This window comes from Salvia miltiorrhiza, chromosome 8 (genome assembly GCF_028751815.1).
Source record: "Salvia miltiorrhiza cultivar Shanhuang (shh) chromosome 8, IMPLAD_Smil_shh, whole genome shotgun sequence".
Taxonomy (NCBI): Eukaryota; Viridiplantae; Streptophyta; class Magnoliopsida; order Lamiales; family Lamiaceae; genus Salvia; species Salvia miltiorrhiza.
The window spans coordinates 23439891-23461069 of NC_080394.1; the positions used below are offsets into that span (position 1 = coordinate 23439891).

The following is a 21179-nucleotide window of genomic DNA, read 5'->3' on the forward strand; positions in this document are numbered from 1 at the left end:
TCTTTTAAAATTTAGAGGTATTCAATCTAGATTTTTAAAGTCTTTTAAAATCCAGAGGTATTCAAACCAGACTTTTTAAAGTTTTTTAAAATCAGGTGGTATTCAACATTTCATGGATTTTAACAATCCATGGATTCTAATGGATTTGTCAAAAAAAAATACAAAGGACGAAATTCGAGCTTCAGACTTGAAATTTTGATGGATTCCTGTAAACTCCACGCGACTTCACGCTGAGTCTATAGATTTCGAAAGTCCTTTAAAATCCATGGACTTTTTTTAAAGCTAAGATAAGCACTTTTTTTTTTGAAGGATCGAATAATTTTTTTTTGTGAACAAACAAATATTTTTAAAAAATAGTGTGATAGTGAATTTGAAGTGAGATAGTATTTGACATCAGAAACACTTTATATAATTAGACGAAAAATCACACAAAAAGTAATAATCATAAATTACTCGTAGGGGTCGGGTAATTCATAAATTTCTCAATTCTACTATTAAAAAAAAAAAGGAATGCAATAAAATGAACGGAACAAATTTGGTTAAATTCAGCTAAATAAGTAAAATCCGAAGGGTAAAGTTATTTAATTCCCATATTATTTATAGTGAGAGATTTGAATTCCCAATCATTATTTGAAAGCATAATAGAATTTGGGCGGCACTGCAGCATCTCAACCCTCCGCCGCAAATTCTTGATGAAATGGAACCACCACGCTTCTCTGAGACCAGCCATGGCGATCCTTCTAGAACCCCTCTTCAATTCATCCCAACTCCCACTCCCGCCCTCCTCCTACGCCACCGTATTCCAAGCCTTCACCGGAAAAAACCTCCTCAAACAAGGCCAGCAGCTCCACGCGCACATCGACACCCGCGGCCTTCGCCCCACGCCCTTCCTCGCCGCCAAGATGGTGGCCATGTACGCTAGCTCCGGCGACATCGTCTCCGCCGCCAGGATCTTCCACTCAGTCCCAAACCCCTCTCTCCTTCTCTTCAACTCCATCGTTCGCGCTTACTGTCTCTATAAATATTCCCAAGAGACTCTGCACATTTTTATCAGAATGCATTCTTTGAATTTTCGTGGGGATTATTTCACCTACCCGTTCGTTTTGAAATCAATTGCGGATCAGGAGCTTCTTTGCATCGGAAAATGCACACATTTGTTGACCATGAAAGATGGATTGAGATTCGATCTGTACGTTGCGACATCGTTGATTGATATGTATGTGAAATGCGGCGCGCTAGGTGACGCGCGCAAGCTGTTCGAAGAAATGCCTGTGAGGGACGTCTCGTCTTGGAATGCGTTGATCTCTGGTTATATGAAAGAAGGCTCAGTTGGTTTAGCACGAGAGCTGTTCGACGAAATGCCAACAAAGAACATTGTGTCGTGGACGAGTATGATCTCGGGTTACACCCAGAATGGCCTTGCAGCTAACGCTCTCCAACTGTTTGATAAAATGTTGAGGAGAGGGTCGGAGTTGAAGCCGAACTGGGTGACGATCATGAGTATTCTGCCCGCCTGCGCGCATTCCTCTGCGTTAGAGCAAGGGAGGAAGATTCACCGCCTTGCTCAAGAGGAGGGCTTGGACTCTCATCCATCAGTGCAGACGGCGCTGGTGGGAATGTACGCCAAATGTGGCAGCTTACCTGATGCCAAGCTATGCTTTGATCGAATCAAACCAAGCTCGAGGAATTCGGTTGCTTGGAACTCAATGATCAGTGCTTATGCTTCTCACGGGCGAGGCACGGACGCAATCCAGACATTTGAGCTCATGATTCAAGCAGGGGTTCGCCCGGATAGCATTACGTTCACGGGGCTACTATCGGGTTGCAGCCACTCCGGCCTAGTGGAATTAGGGTTGAGATACTTCGACTCCATGAGTTTGGACTACGCAGTCGAGAGGAGGCACGAGCACTATGCCTGCGTGGTGGACCTCTTGGGACGCGCTGGGAGATTAGTCGAGGCCTATGAGTTCATCTCCCGAATGCCAATGCCAGCCGGGGCAAGCGTGTGGGGGGCGTTGCTGGCTGCAGGGAGATGCCACCGCAATCTTGAGATATCCGAGCTAGCAGCGAAGAAGCTCTTCGTGTTGGAGCCGGAGAATAGTGGGAACTATGTGATACTCGCGAATATGTACTCAGAGGCTTCAATGTGGGACGAGGCGAGAGCCTTGAGAGCCCTGCAGAAATTGCAGAATGTGAAGAAGAATCCAGGATGCAGTTGGATTGAGATTGATGGGAAAGCCTACATGTTTCTTAGTGAAGATGCTGCAGCTGCTTCATATCCTCAAGCAGAGGAAATCCACTTGCTTTTGAGGGAGGTCTCGGAGAGGATGAAGGCGGCCGGGTATGTGCCTGATACTAGCTGCTCATTGCACGACGTGAGCGAGGAGGAAAAGGAGTACTCGCTCACGACACACAGTGAGAAGCTGGCGCTCGCAGTCGGGATACTCAACACGCGCCCTGGCGCAGTTTTGCGCATCACCAAGAACCTTAGGATCTGCGGGGACTGCCACAATGCGTTCAAGTTTGTGTCCAAGGTATACGAGAGGGAGATCGTGGTGAGGGATGTCAATCGGTTTCATCATTTTCAAGAGGGGAGCTGCTCTTGTGATGACTACTGGTGAAACGAAACAATTTGAAGACTTTTTTCTCTTTGTTTTTGGAGTTGAAGAATTCCCCAATCATTCCTTATTGCTTTCTTACAAATGAAATGGCATTATTGTTGGACTGAAATGGGAAATGGGAAAAGGGAAGGTTTGCATGTCCTATCATTTTCTGCTTATATATGTATAATGTGTGTTCCATAAAATCACAATCCAATAAGTCTTGTATTTCGAAAATATATTAATCTCATAGGGTCGTATATACCTACGCCGTGACAATTTTAATTTCTAATAATAGGTCTGAAATCCTGACCTACTTTGACATTTCATAACTCGATCTGATGTTATTATACATTGCCCTCAACGTACCGTCAATTGGTGATGATTTAGCTGCGAAAACTTTCCGGTTCAAAAGTGAAATTTCTTTGGCAATAAATCAGTTTTTCGAAGCTATAAATAGACTGCAGCCATGACTTCAAAATCATTATTAAATTATTATTATTATAATATATTTGGGAAGAAGAAATAGACACCTAAAACTAAAAAAGACAAATGAGCAAATCAGAAGTGAATAGCAGTTGCAATTGAGGTAGAAATGTTTATATACATGTAAAAGCATAGTTGTCTGAAGAGAGGAATTCATCATCACAAATAAAACAGAAAAATCAGCACAATTCAGTCTCAAACTTAAGTGAAATCCCCATGCTGAAGAGTTCCTGGCAAAGTAACTTAGCCCCATAAGGCACATTCACCCTCACCACATCTTCCACGGACTCGCAGAATCGACAGTATGGGCCACGGATCTTCCGACCACCAAACACCGGTCGCTGGATCACATTCGCCATGTTCTTGCACTTCCTACAGATGTGCATCTGAGACGAATCACTGAGGGTGAAGAGACGCTCATGCAGGTTGGCTGCTGCACCGTGGGCGATAAGGCAATCTCGTTCCATCTCACCGAACTTGATTCCACCAAAGCGTTTCCTATCAGCCACGGGCTGGCGGGTAAGAGGGTGAACCGGCCCTGTATTTCTGAACTTCACCTTGTCCTCAGCCATATGCGTGAGACGTTGGTAGAATGTTGGCCCCATAAAGATGAGAGATTCGACCTTTTCACCCGTACGACCATCATACACCCTTTCCCCTCCCCATCTGGAAAATCCAAGCCTGACAGAATGCCACAGTCATATAAGTTGCAGAATATAGATAAGTAACAGAATTGAAAATGGATTGACCTTTTGTTCTATGAGAGAAAGAGGCCAAAACAGATATCAAGGGAAAGGCAATTCAATATAGAAACCTTTTCTTCAAGTTGTCTGATTATGATTTAAGTGAAGACTCCCCCCCTCCCCTGCCCTGACCTGTTTAGATGCAACGTGGCTGTTTTCCCATTGGGAATGCCCAAGGTATTTTAGTTTGTATTCTTTTCTTTTTCTCTTTTTTTATTTTAATTTTTATTTTAATAAAATGCAGCATTTTCATCATACTTCCACTAAATTAGTGCCAGGGGAGGTTGGAGTGAAAAAACTACAATCGACTTACTATCTATTAATGCTGTTCTAGAAAATGGAAAAGCAAAGACTAATAAGAATCTGATTACTTATAGTTATAATGAATCAATAAATAATTGACTTTTTGAAGAACAGTCCTGACGATAAGCATTAACTTTTTCGCCCAAAGTGATGTATTCGATTACCAATGATGAAAGGCAAAAGTTGGGAGTCAGATATAATAATATTCATAAATAAAATGGTAATTGGAACAACATTTAAAGGTTTTCCAAGCCCAGTAGTACCAGATAATCTATTATAAAGTCAAAAAATTAAAAATCTCCGCCATTAATAGATAAATACCTGTGAAGTTGGGTCGTTATATCTTCAACAGATGGAGTGGAAAATGGGGTTGCATATTTTAGTCCACCTTTAAGTGCAATCCCTTTGCCTAGGGCGGCCTCCAAAAGTTGTCCTGGTGTTTGTCGAGAAGGAAATGCATGTGGGTTTATCACAATATCTGGAACTATTCCATCTATGGTAAAAGGAAAGTTCTCCTGAGACTCCAGAAACCCCAGAACACCCTTCTGCCCATGCATGCTCGAAAATTTGTCCCCCAGGCAAGGAGCACGAACCTGGGCAGAGCCACAAGTGTACCCAGCAACAAGACATGGGAAAATTAAGAAACTTAACATAAATAAAGTGTATAAGAGATTTGGTCTTAGCCAGCTCGACCACAAAAATGCATTCTATCATCACAACAAAAACATCACTAGTAGTCCCTTGAAACAGTCGCATGCATCTGAGCATACTTTAATTTCATTGTTGAGGCCAAAAGTGTGTACAGTGTGTGAAATAGGATGACACAATGTACATATTGAGCTGGAAAAGTATATCAATCTATTTAGCATTTAATTTCATGGAGTTACTGAGGCCAAGATTTCTATATTATGCTCCTAAAAGGAGCCAGCTTCTAAAGACTGTCATAGAACATATCTCAAAGAGCTATTCACTTTGTGATCCCACTATAACTTTTTAGGTAGACTACTCCAATATCTGTACGAATACATACTCCATAGTATGAAGCCAGAGAATCAGCAATAGAAGCAAATAAATGCAGAGTATTCAGATAGCAAGAAAGTCAAGGGAAATCACATTAACTAACAAACACTAGGAGAAAACACAATTGCCAGGAGCAGATATCAAGTTGAATAGTGTGAATGAGCAGAAATTTTATGCACAGAAGCAATAGATTTTTATTGCCAGATTAAGCAAGAACAGGAATGGCAATTACATTCCTCATAACTGATGAACAGATTAAAAGGCCTTTTTGTTTTGTCGTCTGCTTCTTTATTACTTATTTTCACAGAGAGTGAGAGTAAAGTTCTGAAATTTAAATTTACCTGTCTCAAAGATACAACTGCAAAGTTCTTTCCCTCATCATTGGCTGACAGCACAACCTTCTGAACCATGCCCCTTTCAGTATGCTTGAGCTTGATGCTATGATCAACCCCTGAAGCAGCATGCTTACCAATGACTATGTCACCAGTTTGGAGATTTGCACCAATATAGGGAAAGCCATCGTCATCAAGGCTGTCAACACGCCCAATCTTGCTTTGCATCTTCCCAAAAGTAACAAACTCATCGGACTTGGGCCTTTTCCCCACCGCTTCTGAGTTTTCCACTTCAGCCTTATAGCTCCTGACGTGTTCAGTTCTGAACATGCCACGCTCTAAAGAAGCACGGTTCATCACGAGGGAATCTTCTTGATTGTACCCAAGATGGACATTGACAGCCACAATAGCACACTGGCCGTTAAAGAAGTCAGGCCGTGGCATCATCCCTTTGTGGTGTTCAGAATACCTTGACTTCCCAAGGCAATCTGAAAGCATGGTTCGGAAAAGGGGCCTCTGGGGATAGTATAGTTGATGAGAGTTTGTATCGACCCGAATGCCAGGATTTGTGGTTGAGTACCCTATGGCTTGCTGGGAGTGCTTAGCAGACTGGTAAAGGACTCTCCTAGCGTGATCATGGTTGGCAAAAGGGATTATTCCACAGCTCAAACCTAGCAGGAATGAACTATCAAACTCACAGTGGGTATACTTCACAGGTGGGTTATCTAATTCGGCAGTGAACAGGTAGTCAGTTCCCCACGCAGTTTGACAATCTTCTTCCTCTTCAGGTCCTATGAACTCAACTATACCATTGTCAAGAAGAGATTGAAACAAAAACTCTCCTTTCAAGTCTTTAATCCTCTTCAAGTTCTGGACAACAAAGAGAGGGCGCAGTATCCTTCCAGCATCAGCAAATATGCGCACTTCACCCCGATGCTTGTCTCTTTTGATCTCAATCTGCAACAGAAAAAGAGATTTAGTATACAAGAAATATCGTAATGCAGACACATGTCTTTATTTAGAAGGGAATTTCTGGAAAGCTCAAGCTAACAGTACTGGAAAAGATGTGCCATGTTGATACTATAGACTTCCACCACACTTGGAAACCTTTAAGAAAGTAACAATAATACATCAAGAAATATTATTCATGTTTTCAGCTAACTACATGTTGTCAAAATATCCGCGGGTGAATGTAGATGCAGGATGCTTCAGATTACAAAGAGAGAACCATCTCAAGATAGAACCAGAACGCTTACAAGCATATCTAAAGTAGACAAAAGTGTATCATAAGAGAGTAAGAGACAGATGCAGATTAGACAACACTACAGATCAAATAGTACGAAGTTTAAATGAAATTAACCTAAAAAATAGAAAACACCAACATATTTGAAAACCTGAAGCCAAAGAAGCAAGTCTAGTCTTATTCTGGGCTTCCAGCATGATGAAACCTACTATGATTTTGGGACATGATACAATTCACGATATATCATCTGCCACATAAATGCTAGCAGAGAAGATTATATGAGTTTAAGACAACCTGATGAGGTACTTCCATTTTGCGACGCTTGCGTCTCAGTTTAGCAACAAATGAAGAAGAATCTTTGCACACTCCAACCCAATCTCCATCCAGAAAAACTTTATGCTTGCTATCGAGCAAACAAGAATCATCATCAACCAAATTTTCCATTCCACAGTCATAAAATTTTTTAAGAATGCTTTCTTGCTCGAGGATATTAGTACTGACAAGACCCAGGCTGGCCAGATTCTTAACCAGACCGCAATTTTCTCCATCTGGTGTAGAGAGAAAGCAAACCTTACCCCAATGAGATGGGTGCCTGCAACAACCATTTTGACAATCATAAGATACTTATTCTCATACCAAAAATATAGAATGCTGATAACAAGCTCCTTATAATGAAATAACACCACATATCACCACTTGAGACATATTCACATAAATGAAAGAAATTTCCACTCATCATGAGTTTCCAGTTCATTTTATGAAAGAGTTGAATAATTGGCTAACACAAACCAAATCTACCTTTCTGAAACACATCCTGAAACCAGATTGATAACAATTATGAAAACTTACGGGTATCTAGCATCACCAACCCTGCCTGTGTATGAGACCTGCTGCCGAGTTCTCCTCATATCACATACTGCCTGCAATGGATTTGTTCGCCTGAGATTAGCAACTACACCAGAAATTCTTTCCATCCTCTTGTAAGGGTGCACCCAAGCTCCAGTTGAGAAGGCTCTGGAAAGACCATTAGTGACGATTGAGGCATCCAAGTAGTGGTCAATGGTCTGCACCTCCCTATCTTTGTAAAGGTCTCTCTGTATGGCTTTAACCATTCGCCTCTCCGCATGTTTGATATGAACCCTCAATTCTCGTTCAAGCAGTTCACCTGCCAACTCTACCCTCTTGTTCCTAAGATCATCTCTGTTGTCAACTTTGTGGCGCCCTCTGTAGGCCTCCAGTAAGCACTTGACCATATATGCAAGAAAAGAAGCCTTCTGTCGCCGGCTCCTAAGATTGGGAAAGAGGTAGGTAGTGATTAAATCATCCACTGTTTCTGTAGGTGGAAATTTACTGCCCTGCATCAACTTCTTGATATTCTCTATTGCATTCCCAGCCTTACGAAAACCACCAAATTTCTTGTCAGCATCATATATTGATGGCACGAGTATATTTGCAATTGCGGAGTCCTCGTCACTGTCCAGACCGATCAGCTTGACCACCTCTCTATCATTTGGAACACCCAAAGCAAAGAATAGAAGCCAAACAGGAACCTCAGTGACATAAAAGTAGGCAGTAAGGATCTTGTCTCCAGCTATTAGATGCTCCACTTTTGGGACTAACTTTATATACACTCGTTTCCTTTTTGAGACTGGACGATATGCAATGGTCCAGGTAGGATCTTTAGCCACCCACAGCCTTTTAAGGCATATTTGCTCCTGAGCAATGAACGTCTACACCAATAGTTGAAGACAATGAATCAATTGTTTGAAGTAAAATTAAGCAGAAAGAAAATAGAAAGACCTTGGTACGACATAAAATGTCAAAGGTCTTTCTATAATAAAGTAGAGTTTAGTAAAATATTATGCTAACAACTTAGGCAACTAAGATCAACCAAATCATTGGCATATTAAGTGACAAAAAGGACTTTCCAAGTTAATAATAAGATTAAGCAATACCAAAAATCAGATTTCAATACTTTCTACTCGCTATCCCAATCCTCGACTAATAATAAATGGAACAGTGGCACCTAATAAGTCTTACCTTCTCAGCACCCTTGATAACAAAATAACCTCCTTGATCAAATTCACAATCTCGTTGTTCTTCACCATCAGGTCCAGGTCTACTCATCCAGCACAAGTCTGATTTCACCATGACAGGAAGTCTCCCAAAGTTAACATCAGTCCTATACTCATTCAGTATTGTTTTTTCAACAACTTTATCTACACCAGTTTTGAACTTGTCACTTCTGGAGAGACCTTCTGTGTACACCTGAAATGTTGAGATAATCAGAACAAATTGGAATCTGGAAGAACATTACAGGAACAAAATGAGGGTGGTGTTAGAAAGCCATATGCTTGTATCATTAATATTGACTAAAAGGGTATGGAAATTACTTATGGACATCAACAAATCAGCATGAGTTTGTGTTGCTCCTCAAAGTGGAAAAACCTAGGTTTAACTGAGAAACTTGTTTAGAACTATTCCATTGGTAAAGAAACTAAAGTTCTTTGGAACAAGAGCATCAAAACACTTAGAAGACAGTGTATGAGAATGAAACCAAGAATTTAATTGCTCTGTAAATTAGTTAGTTGTATTGTTACAATGAGTTTATCAAACAACTGGATGCACTAACACCCATAAGAAAGCTAACATATTTATAAACCCTTAAATATAACAAAACCGAGAACTAACCACGTTGAGTGGAGAATCAGTACTTAACCTCAGATAACTACAAAATAAAACGCATCGCAATGAAGAAGAAACAGACAACCTATTACCTGAAGATGAGTCTCAACTTTGATCTTGGATGAATAGGTCATATTTTGAAGATGAGCATGCCTGGGCAAAAGCTCCAAAAACTCTTTAGCACCGTCAGCCGATGAAAACTTTTCACCAGTCCAGAATGTCGGGTGATCAAGTGTAACTTTTCCAAACTTAAGAGTTGCACGCCTCCACTCACCATCTCCCCTTTTCGAAGGATCGTATCCAGGTTCAATCATAATCTCCCCAACAGAGTCAAAGACTTGTTGGATCCCGTACTTAACAAAGTCATTGTAAGAATTGATCTGGTGGCTAATTAAACCATACTGCTCAAAAAACGCTGTGGAAGCCTTCTTACAGAAACCTTTCAAGAAGCCTTTGTCCAGTTCTTGCAGGGCACAGTCCACCTCATCTTCAGAATCAGAATAGTTGAAGTCTACATCATCATCAAATTCCATTTGTGCCGAACCATTAGGAAACTTCTCCTTGATGCTGCTAGTGCTAGGTCCTGCTTCTTCTATAAAATCCCACCTATCCATCTGTATAAAAAATCAAATATCAGACTCGAAATTTTTTGTCCACTATTTGGTATAAACAGGGTGTGGAATGGGAAAAGTGTGTTCATGCTCCATCACGAAAGCAAAAAAATCAGAGTTGAAAGGGGCAAAGCAATCAGCAACAGGACTCCATCAAACACCCCACCCGCCCACTTCCCATTCCACACAAGTAGCAAATAAAGAGAGGAATTCTGTCAACTCCTATTTCTTACAGATAATGAAGAAATTGAGATGATTTTTATTAAAATGAGCACCGCAAATTCCAGAACCACGCAAAAGTTCTACTATTTCAAACAAAGTCCCGCCCAATCGCTCAAACCACTCCCCAAAATATACCAAAACCAATAGTCCCAAATAATTTTCACAACCATAACAAAATAAGGTCAAATTTCATCATCCTCGTGCAACAGAAGCAAAGAATGCGACATGCATTGCCATTCCTAAACGCACATTCCAAACACAATCCCTTCGAAAACTTTCAAGCGGAAACATACAACACCAACATCAAAAACCCTTCAACTCGAGAAGATTCACAAAAAAGAAAACAAAAATTAAAGATCACCATACAAGAAGATTGAGAGAAACCTGCCTCGATTCCAGCCTATTTGCACCGATTATTTCCACGATTTTGGTGTGTCCCCTCACAAATAAGCACTGGAGTAGTGTGAGCAAATACTAGCACAGTAACAGCTTTTACTACTCCTCATTTCTTTTAATCGTTTTTTTTCTATTGCTTGCATAAAATATTGTAAAAATCTCATTGGTTTATTTTAATTAAATAATTATCAAAGGAGTAAAGTCCGAAAATTGTGATTTAACTAGTTAACTATTAGACCTCCGGGGATGCACGGTAAATACAAAAATTAAGCAATAATATTTTTAATAAATAAATATAAATATTAAACATAATTTATAAATAAAATATTAAATTATTAATAATTTTACAAAAAATATAATATTATATATTTAAGAATATTTTCTTACGTACAATCTATATCTATATCTATATATAATAACATCTATATATAATAACAAAGCCGGCTTACCGTAAATAGCAACTTCTGTTTTTCTATTTTTTTATCTTTTTATTTTTAAGGGAAAATGTGCAGATTGGCCCCCAAAGTAGTAGCCCTATAGCGTATAACTCCTCTTACTTACTGTGTGTGCAACTAAACCCATGCTGAACTCCGAGAAAATGGTGCAAATTCCCCCCTCTGACCTAACGCCGTTAAGTGTCCGTTAACGTTTGGGTTTAATTGCACCCTCTAATTCAGGGGTGGATCTGCACCTTAATTTTTTTTTTCTTTTTATAATTTCAGCAACCCACCTCCGGCATCAACTTAACCGCCCCCCGTACTCATCGGCTCCAACTTACACTTTGTCAGCTCGCACGCGCTCAATCTCTTGATCGTTGACTGCTTACCGCCAACATGCAACAGCATCACCAACTCCAGATGTGGACCTGGATCGAATCCTGCATGGTCCAAATCCATATCCGTATTTTTTTAGTTAGGTCAGGATCCGGTCCAAATCCATTAGGTCCAAAAAAACGAGATTCATCTCTAGATCCATTAGATTCACAGGGTCTCCAGTTCTGACCCGGATCCATTCTTTTTTCTCTTTTAAAATAAATTTACAAATATTAAATTAACCAAAAATAAAATCATAATTATTATCTAGAGTTTTAATAATTATTCAAAAATAAATAAATTAAATTTAAATATATATTATATAGATAAATATATACACAATTAATATCATAAGATAAGCTTAAAAGGTTAAGGTGTTGGAGGAGATGCTGTTGTGCGGGGCGGTGAAGAAGCTGGTGGCGTTGCTGCATGTAAGCGGTGGGCAGTCGACAACCAAGAGATTGGGCGCGTGCGAGCTGACAAGGTGCAAGTCAGAATCGATGAGTACGGGGCGGTTAAGTTGATGCCGGAGGTGGGTTGCTGAAATTATAAAACAAACAAAAAAAAATTAAGGTGCAGATCCACCCCTGAAGTAGACGGTGCAATTAAACCCAAACGTTAACGGACACTTAACTTTGTTAGGTCAGAGGGGGGAATTTGCACCCTTTTCTCGGAGTTCAGGGGTTTAGTTGCACACACAGTGAGTAAGAAGGGTTATACGCTATAGGGGCTACTATTTCGGGGGTCAATCTGCACATTTTCCCTATTTTTAAATTTTGTTAACACATTCATTAATTACGTTGATATAAATGCATTAATTTCAATTGTACAAATATAAATGCATTTAGTGCGTTAATTAAGTCAATTAAAAGTAATTACCTTTTTAAATATAATTAAATGAGTTACTTAAACTTATATAGAAATCTATATCTATATCTATATAATACTCCCTCCGTCCCACCCAAGATGCAACATTTTTCTTTTTGGGCCGTCCCAATCAAGATGCTACATTCTTTATTTGGCAAAAACTAACACTAATTAAATATTTTCTTATTACATTTTCTCTCCTACTTTATCATTTTTTTATTTTCTCTTTCTTACTTTATCACTAATTAAATATTTTCTTATTACATTCTCTCTCCTACTTTATCACTTTATTACTTCTTCTCTCCTACTTTATCACTCCTTAATATATACTCCTTAAATTTTGTGCCCAAAAGCAATGTTGCGTCTTAAGTGGGACGGAGGGAGTATATAATAACAAAGCCGACTTACCGTAAATAGTAACTTCTGTTTTTCTACTTTTTATCTTCTTATTTTTAATATTTGTTAACACATTCATTAATTACGTTGATATAAATGCATTAATTTCAATTGTACAAATGTAAATGCATTTAGTGCGTTAATTAAGTCAATTAAAAGTAATTACCTTTTTTAAATATAATTAAATTAAATGAGTTACTTAAACTTATATAGAAATCTATCTATATAAGTATATAATAACAAAGCCGGCTTACCGTAAATAATAACTTGTGTTTTTCTACTTGTTTATCTTTTTATTTTTAAAATTTGTTAACACACTCATTAATTACGTTGATATAAATGCATTAATTTTAATTGTACAAATATAAATGCATTTAGTGTATTAATTAAGTCAATTAAAAGTAATTACCTTTTTAAATATAATTAAAATGAGTTACTTAAACTTATATAGAAATGAATTGATTTTTTCCAAAAAATAAATAAAAATGAATTGACTTAATTTATGTTTTGAAGGTGTTGATTAGAAAAACAAAATTGAGGCTAAAGATATTCAAAGTTATATATATACGACAAATCAATTATCAATTATAAGATTAGATATAGAAATAAATTGACTTAATTTATGTTTTGAAGCTGTTGATTATAAAAAGTTTGAGGCTAAATATATTCAAAGTTATATATGTACGCCAAATCAATTATCAATTATAGAATTAGATTTGTCAATCAAGCAATTATTGATTCGCCAACTTAAATCACAATATAAATATCTTAAAATCAACAATATTATCACCTATTTTGTATGTCTCTCAAAATCTCTGCAAAATTCTTAATCCTCTCTGCAAATTTCCCCAGCTGATAAATGTTTTTTCCTGTCGCCGATTTTATTTCTCTTGAGACAACATCTTTGACGCCACGACTTATATGCGCTTGCTGAAATTGAAAAAGCAAATGCAGAGACAATGAAAAGGAATGAAGAGCTGCAAATTTTATGCCTAAACTGCAAAATAATTTATGTACGTCTCAAATGTAAAAATTATATCAGATGAGTAGAGGTGGCGACTGAAGTCTGCTTCTTTGAAAATCAAGAGATAAGCTTGTTGCCTAAGAATTGACATGTGCCGGAAGTTGATTTCCGATCAATTTTATATCCTGCAAAATCTGAGTCTGAGTATCCCGAGAGCTTGAAGTTGTCGTCAGCTGGATACCAAAGACCTATATTGGGTGTGCCTTTGAGATATCTTAGAATGCGCTTTGCAGCATCCATATGAGCTTCCTTTGGATTTGACTGATATCTCGCACAAACTCCGACTGCAAATGCTATGTCTGGTCTGCTAGCAGTCAAATAAAGTAGTGAACCAATGATTTGTCTGTACTTAGTTGATGATACAGATTTTTCTTCATTTTCTGGATCTACTTTCCAGTTGTTGTTCATTGGAATCTTTACTGAATTCATGTGTTGAATGCCAAACTTGTTGATCAGTTCCTTGGCATACTTTGACTGATTGATCAGTATCCCTTCTTTGGTCTGCTCTACTTGTAATCCCAGAAAGAAATTCATTTCTCCCATCATTGACATCTGGAATTTATTCGTCATAATGTCAGCAAACTTTTTGCACATCCGTTCGAATTTGGATCCGAAGATGATGTCATCAACGTAAATTTGAACAAGTAGGAGTTTCTCTCTTTCTTTCAGTGTGAACAGAGTCATGTCTATTGATCCCTTCTTGAATCCTTATTCAATCAGACATTCAGAGAGAGTATCATACCATGCTCTTGGTGCTTGCTTTAAACCATAGAGCGTTTTCTTCAGCTTGTACACCTTATCTGGTCCAGCAACTTCAAATCCTGGAGGTTGTTCCACATAAACTTCATCAGTGAGCACTCCATTGAGAAATGCACACTTCATCCATTTAGTGTACTTTGAATTTCTTATGAGCGGCGTAGGCTAAGAAAAGTCTGACTGCTTCTAGTCTTGCAACAGGGGCAAATGTTTCATCGTAGTCAATTCCTTCTTCTTGACTGTATCATTTGGCCACAAGCCTAGCTTTGTTTCTCACCACATTTCCTCCTTCGTCCTTTTTATTTTTGAAAATTCATTTCAATCCAATAACCTTTGCATCTTCTGGGCGATCCACAAGTTCCCAAACTAAATTCCTATTGAATTCATTTAATTCCTCTTGTATTGCGATAACCCATTGAGTGGACTTCAGTGCTTCTTCAACGTCTTTGGGCTTAGTTTCTGACAAGAAACAGCAGAAATGATGATCTTCGTTGATGCAGTTCTGGTTAATATCGTAGACGAGGTTTCACATTGATCTTCTAGTCTTCACATCGTCTGATGGTTCTCCAATGATATTGTCCTTTGAGTGTAGCTCAAACCATCTTCTATACTTCTTGATTTCTTCTGGTAAGGGTGGAGGTTCTTCAGTCAGGATAGATCGCGGTCCTTCATTTGCTTCTCGAGCGGGGGAGTGTTGAACAAGAGGTGTAGTAGGTTCTGCACGTTCTTCTGTTACAGTCTTTCCTGTTTCTTCAGTCGTTGGAGTTCCACCTTTGCTGATGCCTTCAGAAGCACCTTCAGTTCTTTGATCGATCTTCTGATACTAAAGTTTTTCAGCATCTTCCTCACACCAACACTTCAGTAGGTTCGGTGCTTTTCATTTCAGTATTGGAAACCCCAATATTTGCAGCATTTTCTTCAGTTTCCTATTTCCTGAAATCATCAATAGACTCATCAAAAATAACATGAAGTGTTTCTTCCACACATAGAGTTTGAGAGTTAAACACTCGATAGGCTTTGCTGGATCTTTTAGTTCCAGAATATCCAAGGAAAATTCCTGGATCAGCCTTTCTATCAAATGTGTTTAGTTTTTCTTATCATTGTTATGAATGAAACACATAGAACCGAAAGCATGAAAGTATGAAATTGTTGGCTTCCTGTTCTTCCATAGCTCGTATGGAGTTTTCTCATGTCTTTGTGTGAGGAAGGAGCGATTCTGAGTATAGCAAGCATTGTTGACAACTTCAGCCCAAAACTTCAGTGGTAGTTTTGACTCAGCTAGCATCGTCCTTGCTGCTTCCTTTAAAGATCCATTTCTTCTTTCAGCAACACCATTTTGTTGTGGAGTTCTTGCTGCAGAGGTTTGATGATTGATCCCTTGTTCCTCGCAGTAGTTCCGAATAACTGAATTGAGGAATTCAGTCTCTCTATCTGATCTGATGCTGATGATGTTGACACTTTTTTCAACACTTAGTCTTTTCATTAGTATTGATAGTTCCTGCAGTGTCTCACTTTTTTCTGTATAGAAAGACAACCCAAGTGTATCGAGAATAATCATCTACAACAACTAAGGTATACTTTCTACCATTATAACTACTGGGAGATACCGGACCAAAGAGATCCATGTGAAACAGTTGAAGAATCATTTCAGAGGAGTGTCCTGTTTTTGACTTGAATGAAGCTTTGATTTGTTTTCCTCTTTGACATGCTTCACATTCTTGCTTCTTCTGGAACACAATAGAATGTAAACTTTTTACCAGTTGATGTTTAGCAAGTTTGTTGATCATCTTGAAGTTGAGGTGGTTGAGCCTTCTGTGTCATAGCCAGTTGAGCTCAGAGTTGCTTTGCTGATGAGGCATGTTTCAAGTGGGCTATCTTCCCATGATACGACGTAGAGACTTCCTTGCCTGATACCTCTCAGCACCACATTCTTCTGGTTGTTTCTTACAGTGAATTCATCTTTCTTGATCTTCACTGCGAATCCGCTGTCACAAAATTGACTCACAGACAACAAATTATGTTTTAGTCCAGAAACATAACTAATATTACTGATACTGGCGTTACCCATGTTGAGCACACTATAGCCTTTTGTTTATCCTATTGAGTTGTCTCCGATTGCTACTTTTGATCCAGCTTTCTCAACATATTGCGTAAGATATTCTTAGTAGCCCATCATGTGCTTCGAGCAGCCACTGTCCAGGTACCATGTTTTGATTGACGCTTTAACTTCGTCTTTCTTCTTAAGTTTCCTGATTTTGCCCTGCAAGGAAGAGTTACTTTAGGTACACAATCAATGTTTGGGTCCTTTATCATTAGTCAGTGTTCCCTTTGGAACCCAGATCTGCTTCAGTACTGGTTGTGGCACTGATCATTTGTGGTTGACTGGTCATCTAACTGAAGTTGTTGGTGCTTTAGTTGGCACATGAGCTTTCATAGGTTGAGCTGTTTTCTTTGAAACCTCTTTCTTGTAGTATCATTGACTGGTGTAGTATTGAGATTTTCTTTGCTTTATTGTGTATCTCCTTTGAGGTACATGAGTTGATCTTGACTAATAGAATCTTGACTGATAATGTGGAGCATAGAACTGATGTTGTCTGAGCTGAGACTGATGAGGTCCAGTTGCATGACGTTGTGAGTGATATTGTTCTCGCCTAGACTTGTCATTGTTCTGTCTCCATGGTTGTTGCTCTCGTTGAAACTGAACTGCTCTCAGTTTTCGATTGTTCATATTGTTCTTCCCCCTGGACTGATAAGGAAGACTCTGTTTCTTAGCTCCGTTGGCACGTTGTTGTTTCAGTCCGGATGTTCCTTACCCATACTTTGACTGAAATCTGCTTTCCAGTCTTCTCAGGAGGGTGTACTGATTGGGTGCCTCCTTTGCTCGTCTGTAGCTTTGTGGAGGAGGAACATTCCTATTCACCATCAGATTTCTTTTCTGGATTTCTTCATTGTTATAATCCCTTGATTCTTCCATTGTGTCGTCGTCGGATGTTTCAGTCACATCCTGGATTATGACTTGCTTTCCCTTATCAGCAGGAGCTACCTTTCCTCCAATGCTTTCCACTAGGGCTTTTGATGGAAAGTTGTTTATGTCACGACCAGACCTAATTAAGGATAATTAAGCCGGGGAAACCGTGACTAATGGAGGGAGATTAGAAGCGGGGTAGAAAGGGGTTAATCAAACAAGGAAGGATCGCATTTCATCATTTAACAAAAGGGATATTTATAATATAACATAAGTTTAGTCGTATAGACTCAAATAACTAGTAAGTTCAGATATCTCTGACTTAGCCAAATAAACATAAAACTTCTGAGTACGCAGCGGAATATGATTCTGATTACATGTATGAAGACATGTAACCCTAGAGTTCATTAATACATAATAAAATAAAAGAATCCCGCTCGTCACTTCATCACCATCGGCAGCTGCTCAACCTGCACATTTAGAAATATATGCAGGGCTTGAGTACAAAAGTACTCAGTGGGCACGTATGCCTAAGTATAAAAATACATGCTTCAAAACTGTAAATTGTCATGTCATCATAAACAGTACAGCAAGGGAGTTTTTCGCTAAAAGGCCCAAGCTTACTAAATTCATTTGTGATTCTTAAAGTTCGACTGCAGTCTAAGTTCTCTTGTAATCTATCATATCTGGAACTGTGTGCCGGAGAGGTGGCCACCTCTCACGGTCACTTGACCGGCCAACCCGCTAGATGACTCACGGTCACTGGTGTACACTAGCCCTGGCAGGATAGCTATCGACTGCCCAGGACCCGAATTCGATTACATAACACATCAGATAGATATCATACTAAATTGAAACATTTTATGGCAAGACAACAATTGAAATAACTTCAATTCAAAGATTTGTCATGAAATAACTTGCTTGAACGTAACATTTAAACTCATTTGATATATATGAAAGTAATGCCCACCTGATAGAAACTTTCTGTGGTACAGTAGCTCCTTGACTGATTATTAATCTCGTGCTAGACCTTTATTACGAGAATATAAATAAGATACTGCTCGAGCAAAATCCTCAAATAATGAGAATACGAAATTAACGATGCATGATCCTCTTATGAATGAATTATTATTCTGAAATAATAATCAGGAAATTTCTATTGTTAATCCAAGCTATCGGATTTAAACAAAAGCTAAGTCTCGTCTCATGAATCCGGATAATTAACAAAATTAATCCGTTCTCTTAGGGTGTTCTAATCCGTCAATTAAATAAACCCCGCTCCTCGTAGTCAATAGAAAATAAATAAATACTTCAACTTATTCGCTTTATAACCTCATAATTAATCGGGCTTAATAAATAGGATCAAGTAATGTTATAAGATTAAATAAATAAAAAGGCTCAACATAAGGCAGCCTAATAATTAATTAAGTAGAAGTGGGCTTGAATAATTAACATGAGAGGAAATAATTCATCGGCTCAAGTAATTAAATAAATCTTGGCCCAATAAATAAATAATTTGATTGGCTGGCTCAATTAAATAAATCAAACGAGGCCCAACGAAGATAATATAACAACCCAATTAAAATAAAATAGATGGGCTTCAATTTAAATAAATTTGGCCCAATGAAATAATGTAATAAAAGCCCATCTGAGTAAAATAAATAAGGCCCAACTGAAATAAAATAACCAAGGCCCAACTGAAATGATACAGCAGTCCAAATAAGTGAATAATCAAAGGCCCATATAAATAAATTCAGAGGCCCAATCAGTAATTAAAACCGGCCCATATAAATAAAATCAGAGGCCCAATTTTCGGCCCAAATATTAAAATAAATAGAGCCCAAAAATTTAGCCCAATTCAATTAAATAGAAGCCCAAAACAAATAGAAGAGCCCATCCCTAAAAATAACTCGGCTCTCTCTCTTAGCAACTCACGCACACACACAACAAAACGCACACCTCTCTCTCTCTTTAAGATCCAAACGAGCTCTCTCTCTCTCGATTCACGGCTGTTCTCATGAGCTCCGTCGCTGCGGAAGCTCGCCGGGAAGCAGCGGCGATAAGCCGTCGTCACCCACTGCTCTCCCCTCTCCGTCCGTTTCCGGCGACAACAACGACAAAAGCCGCTGCCGACCGGTGAATCCGACTCCTTGACAGACGAACAGTAGCAGCAATCGGCCACCACAATCGTCGATCTCACCATCTCTGGACCACCGTCGATCCCTCCGCCGCTGTAACTGGAAGGCCGGGAGATTCGCCGCCTCTTGCTCCCATAAAATCAGTTGCGCCTCCGCGGCTCTAAAATTCCGGCGAGATATCGCCGCCTGGGAGCGGCGCCGTTCATCTCCCTTGTCCTCAGAATCTCCCTCCGTCGTCGACCCCTAAGTTTCAGAAAGGGCAGAATGCCGTTGCCGAGCGTCCGCTGCTGCTGCGCTCGAGCCCTTGCTCGGCCATGGTTCATGTCACAGCCCGCAATCCCTAAGGATGGCTTAACCGGGGTTATGACTCGGGAAGGGGATTCAGAAGCGGGAAAAGAAAGGGGCATCATTTGAAACCGTAAATCTGACTTAACTTAAGAAAAATCATCGTATTTACTCATTAATACTCTTTTGAACAGTCTATGAAAGACAACATAAAACTTAATTAATATCATTAATCAAGTTATACATCATATGAAACCATTCTCTTAAGACTCAAAGTATGACATAACATACTATAACATCAACAACATCTTGCAGCGGAAAGTAGCTAGACATATGTATGAAGACATATTCTAGACAGGTTAACTATTTATTAACAACCCTGGAGACTCCGCTCATTGCAGCACCATCATCACATCAGCTCAACCTGCACATTTAGAAAACATATGCAGGGCTGAGTACAAAAGCACTCAGTGGGCACGTATGCCTAGGTATAAAAATACATGCTTCAAAACTGTAAATTGTCATGTCATCATAAACAGTACAGCAAGGGAGTTTTTCGCTAAAAAGGCCCAAGCTTACTAAATTCATTTGTGATTCTTAAAGTTCGTCTGCAGACTAAGTTCTCTTGTAATCTATCATATCTGGAACTGTGTGCCGGAGAGGTGGCCACCTCTCACGGTCACTTGACCGGCCAACCCGCTAGATGACTCACGGTCACTGGTGTACACTAGCCAAGGCAGGATAGCTATCAACTGCTCAAGACCCGAATTCGATTGCATCATTGGCAAAGCCAAAGCAGATAGATATCATACTAAAATTTAAACATTTTATGGCAAGACAACAGTTGTAATATTTTCCAGTTCAAAGATTTGTAACGAAATAACTTGTTCAAAGGTAGCATTAAACTCGTTTGATAGTTATATAAAACTGAAATTAACAGTTAAATCATCTCATGCATTCATTCGTATAAGAGGCCTACGACACGCAGGGGATCTCTATATACGTATAGTAAAAGTAATGCCTACCTCATTCCGTTCCCACTAGGGGCGTAGAGTTACCTCCTTCTTTAGCTTTCACTTCCCGTCTGGACCTTTATTGACGAAGAGTCGATAAGTTCGAGAAGAAAGTCGTGTAAGAAAGGAAGATAGGTCTCTAAACTAAACTATCTCCTTTTTTATGATTTTAGGGTTCTAGCATCCATATTAATCTTGTCTCGTCTCGTTCAAAACCTTAAACTCAAAACATTTATCACATAACTAACATTTAGGTTCGAAACTATTTATTCGAATATCAAC

The 21179-nt window shown here is 39.0% G+C and overlaps 2 protein-coding genes across 4 annotated transcripts; one reads left to right on the forward strand and one right to left on the reverse strand.

The window, feature by feature from the left end:
• The first annotated feature begins 586 nt into the window (after window positions 1-586).
• On the forward strand, window positions 587-2837 carry LOC131001980 (pentatricopeptide repeat-containing protein At3g62890-like). Its single transcript, XM_057928645.1, has one exon. The coding sequence runs from the start codon at window positions 693-695 to the stop codon at window positions 2619-2621; it is 1929 nt and encodes a 642-aa protein (XP_057784628.1). The 5' UTR covers window positions 587-692; the 3' UTR covers window positions 2622-2837.
• A 316-nt stretch (window positions 2838-3153) lies between these two features.
• LOC131001981 (DNA-directed RNA polymerases IV and V subunit 2-like) lies at window positions 3154-10772 on the reverse strand. 3 transcript variants are annotated; one of them, XM_057928649.1, is made up of 8 exons: window positions 10634-10772; window positions 9505-10026; window positions 8768-8995; window positions 7577-8457; window positions 7022-7319; window positions 5494-6441; window positions 4454-4725; window positions 3154-3767 (listed from the first exon to the last, which is right to left on the reverse strand). In XM_057928649.1, the coding sequence occupies exons 2-8, from the start codon at window positions 10024-10026 to the stop codon at window positions 3266-3268; spliced, it is 3651 nt and encodes a 1216-aa protein (XP_057784632.1). In that variant the 5' UTR covers window positions 10634-10772; the 3' UTR covers window positions 3154-3265. The 3 variants fall into 3 exon arrangements, with proteins under 3 accessions (XP_057784632.1, XP_057784629.1, XP_057784631.1); XM_057928646.1 differs by having other exon boundaries at window positions 10630-10770; XM_057928648.1 differs by having other exon boundaries at window positions 10612-10721.
• Between the last annotated feature and the right edge of the window lie 10407 nt (window positions 10773-21179).